Below are 11,542 nucleotides of genomic sequence, written 5' to 3'. Positions count from 1 at the left end.
TGAATTTTCAGCATCATTACTCCAGTCTTCAGTGTCACATGATCCTTCAGAAATCATTCTAATATGATGCTTTGCTGTTCAGTAACCATTTCTGATTATTATCAATGTTGTATACATTTGTGCTGCTTAATATTTTTGAGGAAACAATTTTTTCACGATTCTCTTATGAATATTTGAAATTGTTCTTTGTGTCAGAGCGCTGGAGTTAGCCAGAAATAGAACGCGGCATAAGTTTTCTGTCATGGATTTGTCGTGTCGCGTCGCGCCGCATCCACAGCAGAGAACATCACTGGGTTCTATTTGCTTTTGTCAAATCACGCCGTTCGCGTCTGGTGTGGTCTTTGTGAATCTTAAGTATATTCATCATCTGCTTTACGTACCTGGCACTGGCAGTATTTTCACAAACTTGTAACTTACATGCTTAGAGCAGAACCATGCATCGTTAATTACGTGGCTACATGGCTCCCTGCAATACAACTCTGATTCTTCAATCGCGCCATCTAGTGGTCTGTTATTGATACAACCATGACTTCTACAACTGATAGCGGAGTGCTCAAGCGGGTACTGCGAGTCATGTTGAGGTATTACGCAGTGTAGTCTTTATCACTCTGCAGAGGTTTCTTTTGCAAAATAATCTGCTGACTCAGCCTTGCCGCGCCCCCCAGTTTGGGAACCACTGAGTAGGCGATTTGTGCTCTATTAATTTGGTCTGTTACGATGGTCTATGTGTTTGATTACTAATGCCTGTGTAGTACGGCGTTATACACAGAGGACAAAAACATTCAGCCTCAACTCTTTATCATCGTAATTGTTAAAATTTGCAAAGCGTACCAAATTGAACAAAACAATTTGAATTTATGAATATGTAACGGCATCCACGGTATAGCAAAAATCCATATCATGGAACAACATAATACTTGAATATTCTTACTTATTGTATAATAATATTGAATATATACTTTAATAGTCATGTTCGTACCGGTATAGCGCCCACCCCTACCATCCACATAAAAAAAGCTAGTCTTTGATATTGACATTGGTTGTTTGGTCTAATAAGATCAAGCATTGATAAACAACCATGAAACCTTTATTTTCTACATAAAGAGCTTACATGGAAAGTACAGTAAGTACAGTGTGTGAATATCATACAGGCATCTAAAGTGCAGATCTCCTTGACACAGTGAGATTTGCTTTTTGCATGGTTGTATTCTACAGTGCAACTCAAAAGAGTTGGCTTTTGTCTTGGCTTGAACTGGAAGTAAATCAATATGGTTTATGAAGTAATTATCAGTGTGATTAACCCTTTCTTCTTACAGGGGACATTATCTTCAATGCCAAAGACCCAGAACTGCCCCCAGACTTTATCTTCGGAGAGGATGCTGACTTCCAGCCTGAACCCTCAGAACTCCCGGTGTGTATTACGATTATAATTATATGACGTCATTACCCTGCATTCTAAATATAGAGAATTGTAGATAAATATTATGTTATGGAACAGTAGTTTAGTAGACTATACAAATGTTGTAGTTATAAATAGTAGTAAGAAGACAGGAATGTACAAAAAGATACACGTTTTGTTCAACGTTAAAACAACACCCATGTAAGATGATGCATTCAGTTTAGATCTTCTCTGTACAGAGAGACCAAATTTAACAAAATCTGACAAATACAAATAGTCTTGTTTTAGTGAAGTGTCTGTGCTTGCTTTACGGTCACTCTTACCCCCCACAAAAAATTTTCTCAAATCTCCAGTGAACCAAAAATGTGGTAGCTACAGGCTAAACCTGGTTGTTCAGAAGAAATACACACAACAAGGCAGAACAATGGCTCTGTTATTATTGAATATGTTTGAAGTAGCAGTGCAACAGAGCTTTCAGCTGTTTGTATTTATATATACATAATAAATATACACCGTAAACACATTTTATGTAAGCAAAAACTTTTATTTTGGATGTGATTAATCACGATTAATCGTTTGACAGCACTAATTGCAGTAAATTCTATTCTATTCTATTATATTCTATTCATAGGCTAAATTTACTGGCATCTCAAATGGGCCCACCAGATTCCTCTTGTGGTGTGTTAAATTACTCAGACTTCTCATTATTAATAATAATTCATCATATGGGTTTGTTCCTTAGAGATTATGCTTGCAAGGGAGACAGAGTTTGTGCAAGACATGGTCTAGATTCGTCTGGACTCTGTTGTTAAGACTCCTCATACCCTGATTGCTTAAAGCTGTCCTCCAGGCTATTTTGAAGGAGGACCGGAATGAAAAAATCCCCTGCTTATGTCAGAGTCTGTGAGACGGTGACTATTGCTCACCGTCTCTTGAATACAGCTGAAAACGTGTGGGGGGAAGCACCTCTATGCTGCCAAGGCTGCACTCTGCCCATGTGTTTGCTTTGTGTTTTAGCTTCTTCGTTATGGCGGGTATGTGTGTGCAGCCATTTGGTTTCTTTTCCAGGGATATTTTCTTACGCTGGTTTGCAGCCACTCTCCCTCTGTCTTGTTCTTCATCCTGTTTATTCTGCACTAAGCTGTTTTTTTTTAATTTTTTTTATGTGTAACTAAACATGAATGATCCAAAATGCCTGGGGATATTAATATGCCACATCATAGGCAAACATATAGTCTTAAAACAGGAATAAATTTGTTTTATATGTTCTTTTTCTGATTTGTTCATCTTATTTTCTTTCGTCCTTCCCAGACGGTTCTGCTGCTTTAATTCGGCTGTCAGTGCGTCCCATGTAAACTGATCATTTTCACATTGGCATGTGAGAGACTCAAGATCAATAATGACCTCTTGCGTCCGGATCGTTCACACCTCAATATGCAGCTGTGTTCCAAAATCTAGCGAGCTGATTTGCTGTCTACTGCCTATAAACATATTCCTTTTTCGAGACCCAGGGTGGCCTCGCAATTTGTTGTAAATGGCAGAGCAGTAGAATAAAGAAGTTGTTCTGTTTAGTTGTGATATATTATGCACGTTTGTGAAAAATGTAGTTTAAATAGGTTTTGTAGGTAAGGATTGTAGCATGTTGCTCCGCTAACGACAAAACAACTGTTATGTTTAATAATTCTAATTTTCACATCACCAGCGCTCAGATGCTGGACACAGGCTTGTTTTACAGTTACATGGAATATTGCAGAGATTTCACACTGCTTTGAGGAATTTCTGATGTCTCAGCAAAGCTTGGGGTTGTTTACACTGTGTTTACGTGAACAGCTGACACCAGAAGATTTACTAAGGTGTGAAAAGAAATGTTACAAGAGTGTTTTCATCATTTCTAATTTTAAAGTCAATTAATGTAGGTTCTTTTTACTAGTTTTTAAAGTTTTTCAATTTCAAGGCATCAGTGATCTGTTACAAGATACACAAGCACAAAATGCATTTGATGCCATTGTTGTTAAACTATTGTGCACGAATGCAAATGAGACTTTTATCATATTTTAGCCAAATATGAAAGAAATGCAATGCAGTACACCGTAAACAGTAGAGATGTCCTGATGCTTCTTTGTAATTTGCTTTTAGGATTGGCATTGTAATTTATTATCCTCAAGTACGGGCACACATTACTTATAACATTATGACTAGGCAGATATTGTGTTGATACCACAGAGATCACAAGTTTGATTTGGCTTGCTGTGAAAGCACTACATGAAACAAAATATGACTCAGCTAGCTCCAAACAGCTCTGTAGCAATTTCATTCAGATACTTTTCATTCAAATAGCAGTCAGCACCTGAGAAGCTCAAGCCTTGGCACTTTCATGGATGAAGGTCAAAGTGCACTACGGTGCAGACATCTATGCCGTATACAATTTTAGAAAGCATGAAGAGTCAGAATTTGTGAGCAAAATTAGATAGGCCACTCATCAAAAATCAATGGGAGAAACTGTATCATTCAACAGGATGGCTGTAGGGAAGGATGTCCTGGAAAGAGACGATTACATTATACATGCTGTAATGCATTTGGCAAATGCTTTTATCCAGAGCATCTTGCATTGCATTCAATGCTGTTTTCAATGCTATTAGATTTTATTGATGATATGAAATTGTGGTCTTAACCCATTTAAATAGACAGGAGGACATACATGACTGAAGTAGCTCCCCAACATTGACCACTGAGTGGGCATTAATTGTGTGAAAACTTCAAAACATTTACATTAAAATAAGGTTTTTACAATTGCAATGCAGTTTGTCCATCATTAGCTGGAGAACCATAGAGATTCATTGTCAGACTAGCCACAGCCAATCCTGTAGACTAATGTAACATTGACCCAAAGTGATTCAGCATGCTGTGAAGAGGGCCTTTATTCCAGTCTTACTTAATTTCTATAACCAGACCATTCACTTGCACAACTTGGCGGAAAATGTATGATTAAGTGACGGTGCTTCCCTGAGTGTACCTATGGGATCAGGAAGCCAGACCTCAATTAGCACTTAAGGAAAGACACTACAGGCAAAAATTTTATTTTATTGCACTTAATCTATTTGCTTCTGTAGATTTTAATTACAATACAATTACAATCCTTAGACTAAAAATTCAATGTTTTGTTGTAACTAAATTGTTATATTTTCATTTGATAACATTTTAAAACCTGACTAAATTGTTCATGTTTTATTAACTCGTTTCATTAGACATCATTTTTTTATGATAAATTTGTATTCAAATCAAAAAACTCTAAATCCACAAAAAATACAATGAAAAACACAGCATTTAGGGGAAAATAAAATGGATTTCACGTTGCTAGTTTTATGTGAGGCTCAGACCAAAATGTAACTTGTATTTGTTTGTGTACGTTAAAATATTTTTTTTTTTTTTCGCATTTACAGGTCACATGGCGTATGTAAGAAGTCGTATGATAATTCTTCAATGTACTATAACCTCCAAGAAACACTTCATACTACTTATCGCGAGAGGCAAAAGGTTACGTTTTAGTCACATAACATTGGTTAATGGGTCATTTCGCAATACTTTTTTATCGACATTTATAAAATATCGCCAAAGTTTTGCGCAAATCTGTAATGGAATACAAGATGCACTGTTACAAGATACACAAGGACCAGTGGCATTTGATGCCATTGGTGTTAAATATGCACAAATGCAAGTAAGACTAAAAAAATTGCAACGCAATACACTATAAACAGTAGAGATGTCCTGATGCTTCTTTGTAATTTGCTCTTAATATTGGCATTGTAATTTAATATCCTCAATACGGGCACACATTACTTATGACTAGGCAGAGATTGTGTTGATTCCACAGAGATCACAAGTTTTATTTGGCTAGCTGTGAAAGCAAATAGTTATTTCTCATGCATTGTGCTATAAATCTCCACTTCGTGTTCCCCTTACACACCAGGGGTTTGTTCATATTTGCCTGATTTTATGCACCATTTTATACCTAAAAACATGATGAAAATGGTTTTTTTCTGCCTGTTGACAGTATATTCTGATTTATGGAGTGAACGCCTCCTTTGAATAAATATAGCCAAAATCTGTCAAAATCCCACCAAAATCCGTTGCCATGACTTATCGCGAGAGGCAAAAGGTTACGTTTTAGTCACATAACATTGGTTAATGGGTCATTTCGCAATACTTTTTTATCGACATTTATAAAATATCGCCAAAGTTTTGCGCAAATCTGTAATGGAATACAAGATGCACTGTTACAAGATACACAAGGACCAGTGGCATTTGATGCCATTGGTGTTAAATATGCACAAATGCAAGTAAGACTAAAAAAATTGCAACGCAATACACTATAAACAGTAGAGATGTCCTGATGCTTCTTTGTAATTTGCTCTTAATATTGGCATTGTAATTTAATATCCTCAATACGGGCACACATTACTTATGACTAGGCAGAGATTGTGTTGATTCCACAGAGATCACAAGTTTTATTTGGCTAGCTGTGAAAGCAAATAGTTATTTCTCATGCATTGTGCTATAAATCTCCACTTCGTGTTCCCCTTACACACCAGGGGTTTGTTCATATAACATTTGCCTGATTTTATGCACCATTTTATACCTAAAAACATGATGAAAATGTTTTTTTTCTGCCTGTTGACAGTATATTCTGATTTATGGAGTGATTAAAAAGAGATATCCATATTCACCTCTGTGAGAACTATAATGTGCCAACAAAATAAAAAAATATTCAGATTTCTGTTCTTGAAATGTAAGCAGATTAGTGCGTATTTAATTAGAAAATGCCTCATTTGCGTGAAGCTTAAAACAAAGTATAACCCTCCTTTTCTATAACCGAATCAAAAATATTATGTCTGTTATTATGTCTCCTGTTCCTGAAGAGCAGAATAAGAGTAAAAGTAAGGATGCCTCAGTTTAGTGTTTCTAATTAACCTCCGTCAAACACTAACAGTGCTGCAGCAGCACACTACAGAGCTTTGCTACTTTTGATTTTAATTAGTGTCTTTTCTGGCCGTTGAGGAAAGAGCAGCTAATTGTGGTGAGGTGGCTGAGACGGTAGTCTAAGCTCCGGGATGGAACATCTGACGTTAGCCATGGGAAAACTGGAGAGATCAAAGCCCTCTCAGTTTAAGTTTCACCGGGCTTCGGAGAATCGAGGCTGCAGTCTAGACAGCAAACATCTCAGCCTGTGGTGATGTCTTGTTTAGGCTTATATTAATGATTCATGCAACGCATAATCCTGCTATATTCCACATTTTTGTGTGACCTTGTTTCGACCGCGGTGCAACCCACGCTCTATTAAAGGGTTTCACGTTTAAAAAGGCATCGCAACTTAATATCATAGTGTGACTGTTGAATTGTTTGAATGGTGTATGGTTTAAAGAATAACACCACATTACAGAACAAGTGAAGCATAGAGTCAAGATACAGGCGTTTTTTCATTGTACAAGTACTTTTTTTTAACTATAATCAGCAGATTGGCATTAAATGGTTTAAAGAATAACACCACATTACAGAACAAGTGAAGCATAGAGTCAAGATACAGGCGTTTTTTTCATTGTACAAGTACTTTTTTTTAACTATAATCAGCAGATTGGCATTAGGTAATGTGTCTTTCACTTCATATTCTGGGATATATTTTACAATTTAACTTAAATTTAGAATTAGGTCAGTGTTTACACCACAGATGAATGTGGCCCAAATCAGATTTTTTGTTTTGTTTTGTTTTTTTGGTGAATGGTAATAATCACTCTGAATCTCAGATTTTGTCTTCAGATCTTGGCCATGCCAGTTGTCATAATAAATTACATGAATTAATTATTAATTTATTAATTTATTTATTTATTCATTAATTTATTGTCAGATCAGAATTCTTGCAATATTTTTTTTACTTGAATTATTATTATTATTTTAATGTTTACATCTTTATAACTCAAAATTCGTCTATAATAATAAATATATTGTGTTAGACTTTTGTTTAAATGGAAAATCTAAATTGGTCACTATGTGGTGTGTCTATGTAAATTTTGTAAAAAAAAAATGTTAAATAGTGTAAACTTTTAATGACGCAGTAGCTCAATGAATTTAGGGAGGTTTAGTATTATAGGGATACAATAATTGGATATTGTGTCATGCCTGTATGCTTTATTCTTATGTTATGGATTAAAGTGCCTGTCATTTGCCCCTCTTCCTTCCTCTGGATACATCATTTCCCATCAGTCCCCATGGATGGATATTTCATTGGTCTCCCGGAATTGCCTTCAAGTTTTTCTAGGCCTGCTTCTGGCAATCACACCGGCAGTTCTATTTTTTACAAGTCACTTGGCATTATGGGAAGGATATAGCATTGACAATAGAGAGGTAGCAGGGGTTGTGTTTTGGCATGGCCTGAATACACCGTTCATACTGACCAGGAAACTGCCGGGAAGTGTATCAGCCAGGGAGATTTTGGAAACAACCAGAGGACACCAATGGCGGGGTACAGAAGTGTTAATGTGCACACTGTTGTCTTTTTATAATTTAGTGACGGTTGATTCTGATAAAATTATTGAGATTGCATTGTTTTATTCTCATGAACTTTATCTATATGGCCTTGTTTTTCTGAAATGTCTGCCAGACAAGAAGACAGAAAAAAAAAAAAAACAGAATGAATTCCAAGTGGAAAAAACACAGTTCACACAAGACGTACTTTGTATTACACTTAGTCATGCAGTCTATATTAAGACCCTGTCATACTAGCTTGACAAATATTTTCACAGCCTTTCACTTTCAGATATATATCTTTTTTTTTGTTTAATTTAAACTCTTTTAATGGTACCTTCTCCAGCCTCTTAAATTTGCCCATCTGGAGTTTCCAAACATATTGCAACACTCTGTCCTGAGTGACCTGTGTAATTTCAGCCCTTTCATGTCTCCGGCCCTGTTTGCATCCAGGTCTCCTACACAACAGGAATTCTGCTTTGAACAGTGGTTTTTAAGTGTTTAAAGTATTAATTGTAAATATTCGCGTTTAGCCTGCACCTGAACCATGAGTGCACTTTGGGAAAAAACCCTCAACTGCCATAAATCCAGACATATGCAGGAGCATAGAGGCACCGTTTGCTGACATTAAGTGCAATAATCCTCTGCAGGCCTCACAGAAAAACCGGTTTGAGCAACAAAAAAAAAAAACTAGTTTACTAACAGTAACAAAGCACTATTTCAGGTTTAGTGTAGTTTACGCTCACTTCATGGTAAACTAAACAATAAGGTTATATGCAGCAGTAAAGCCATACAAATTAACTACACTTACTGTACTGTTGCTTTTCTAAGAAAGCATTCTTGCAATTTTCACTTAGTGGGCAGTAAAATGAGTGGGGGAAAACATCTTACAGATTTTCTGTGAAGGGATTAGAGACTTAAAAATTCTTTACTGTTGTCCATCATGGAAAGGAAATGGAGAATTGGAGGCTCTGTGGTGGATGCAGTAAAACATGGTTTTAATAGAATCTGCTGTTGCCTCCTGCTGAAGGAACACCTCATGTCCCGCTACACAACAATGCAATGCAGGGTGACCATATACAGAGGCAGGCAAACCTGGGCACACTTAACAACCATTTCCTCTTCCTTCCTGTTCTGCTAAAGCAAATCACAAAGTTAAAGCAGCTATTACTGGCAAAGCCATTGACAGAAATGGAAATATGGAAATATATTTTTTGTATGTTTGTGGGTGGCTCACAATCTTATTGTAATCCAGTGGTAATGCTTTGTTTAGGAGTGTATATTTTGTATAATTATGAATAAATATTAATGTGAAGCCTGATCATTGATTTGGACTTTCAGATGTCAAAAATGAACATTGAAGCCTTTATGGAAGCCTTTTTTTTTTTTTTTTTTTTCCACTTGGGAAATTCTCTTCCCTGTTTCGGTTATCTGTACATAGTTGGATAGATGCATATTCATTTTGCATCGCTGTTACTCATTTTGGTTTAGATTTAATTTATTTATTCTTGAAGTTTGTGCATTTTATTCCATTAATTTAGTATGATAATGTATTATTACATTATTTAAATATATATTGATAGAAAAAAAAATGGAAGTTTAGGCACCTGCTTTCATTTTGTTTGGAAAAAGTATACTTTTCTGTAGAGTTTCAATGCCTATTTTGTACCCTTTTTTGTGGGAAGTGCCTTCTCTTTTTTTTATTTGAAGCAGCATCATGTTCATGTGAAGAGAACGTTCTGGACCTCATCAGCCAAGTCCCTTTGAACACATGACAAAATCAATTTAGTGTGATCTTAAACTTGGCACACTTTAGACACTCTTCATGAGGAAAACTGAACACTTGCCCACACTCGAATTAGATGCTAGCTCAGATTAATTTAATACTCAAAATATGTTTCCTCTTTAATTTTCTGCTCAAGTTTGTTGCTATTTATTGGGGCTGATTGCCAGCGGCACAACAAATTATATTAAGGTGCTTAAATAATAGCTGTGTCCTAAAGAATTATCTCTGAATTTCAGATGACAGCTCTTCTTTTAGACTTTTGACGAAGCATTTTGAAAACAGAAACAAGTATTAAAGAGTTCAACCTCAAGACCTTGCATTACATTTTCTTCCTTTTTACAGTTTTGTGCCTGTTTCTTTTTGCGAAATTTGAAAAGTTATAAGCTTGTTGCAGAAGGCATCAATCTACCCAATCCAGAAAATCCTCTGAGGTTTTATCAACAAACTCCCATCTTTTAATTTGTTTACCAACAGATTTTGTTGAGACTGATGCATTATTATGTGGAAAGCCACTGTCAGAGCAGCTCTTTCTGTTTCTGTGTGTGTGTGTGTGCGTGTCTGCGTGTGTGCAGGTGTGCGTGCGTGCGTGTGTTCACGTGTGTGGGAGGTTTGCTCTGAAGGTGAAGTCCTGGGTGTGCCTCTCGGGCATTACTGAACCCGGAGGCGTCACACCCACGGCACATCAGCCTCAGCCCAGCTCTGACAGATCAGCTTACAGGAACTCGCACTCCCCTCTTAAAATGCTCCCAGTGTGGCGTCATAGTAATGGTGTAACAAAAAGACTAAAGATCTGCAGAGCAGATAAAAATATCTGCTTTTTTATATTTATTATTATTATTATTTATTTATTTTTTAATATTTACTTTGTGTCAGTGTGCCCAGTGCATTAAACTCTAAAGCAAAGTGTCAAGCTATGTTGTAATTCAGAAAAACTGAATTAGTACAAATTTTAAATCTGTATAGCCTATCTATTAAAATATACTTATATATATAGTTTATATCAATGCAACCACCAGAAAATTGATGTTGTAATTTAAGTGACTGATATCACGGCTGTGGTTGCCTGAATTTTATCATAAAAATATGGTAGCATTATTTTCATTAACTGAAATAATGTTATTATACAGAACTGCTAAACTCTGTTTTACCTTCATAATAAGCTGACAATCACCTTAAAAACACAGACTGTAAAGAGAAAGCCACATGAAAGTTAAAGTTCATCACTGCTAGCTTTTCCACAAGCTATACAGAAGGTGCAGTGTAGGAAAAAAAAAAAAGAAACGGTTATTTCAGTAAAAAACAAACATCAAATGTGAGCTGTCACACAGAGAATTGCGGGAATGTAAATTTTCATTTTTTACTGTGAATTATAAGATTACTTTTTTTTCTCTCTTTCAAAAAATACACATTTAGCAGTATTTTACAGTAAAATTACATCTAAGTTCTCATTAGTTCTATTGCAGCTTTTCACAATTGCCATAGCATTTTTAAATAGTCTTTTATGAAAATTACAATCATATTATGTTATAAAAGAATAAAGTTGGTTCTACTATGAGGAGGTCATTCATTGCAAATGAATAGATTTAAACACCTTTTGTTGTCTCTCTTTTGGATTTTTTATTTTTTTTTCCCTTGAGGTCAATTTGCAATTTGTTGTTTTTGTGTAATGTGTGTAATGATGAGATGTTGCAAAATGAAGATTGCTTTGTCCTTTCTCTGAGTAAGAAATAGTTTCCAGGCAGACAGGACTTGGAGTGACTCAGAAAGAGTGTAAATATTGCATCACTGTACCTGCATAGGCCTTTTGTTTTATGGCACGTATCTAGCATTTTGAGACCGAC

At 35.9% G+C, this 11,542-nt stretch overlaps 1 protein-coding gene across 1 annotated transcript in view; it reads left to right on the top strand.

The window, feature by feature from the left end:
- Nucleotides 1-11,542, top strand: part of babam2 (BRISC and BRCA1 A complex member 2) — an 83,121-nt gene that overhangs the window by 9,662 nt on the left and 61,917 nt on the right. Inside the window, exon 4 of the mRNA XM_016444691.1 lies at nucleotides 1,317-1,411. Coding sequence (XP_016300177.1) covers nucleotides 1,317-1,411 — 95 coding nt within the window. The remainder of the gene's footprint in view (nucleotides 1-1,316; nucleotides 1,412-11,542) is intronic.

This window comes from Sinocyclocheilus anshuiensis, unplaced genomic scaffold (genome assembly GCF_001515605.1).
Source record: "Sinocyclocheilus anshuiensis isolate Anshui unplaced genomic scaffold, SAMN03320099.WGS_v1.1 scaffold2043, whole genome shotgun sequence".
Classification (NCBI taxonomy): domain Eukaryota; kingdom Metazoa; phylum Chordata; class Actinopteri; order Cypriniformes; family Cyprinidae; genus Sinocyclocheilus; species Sinocyclocheilus anshuiensis.
The sequence above is the reverse complement of the archived record's forward strand: the minus strand, read 5'-3'. Positions and strand labels throughout refer to the sequence as shown.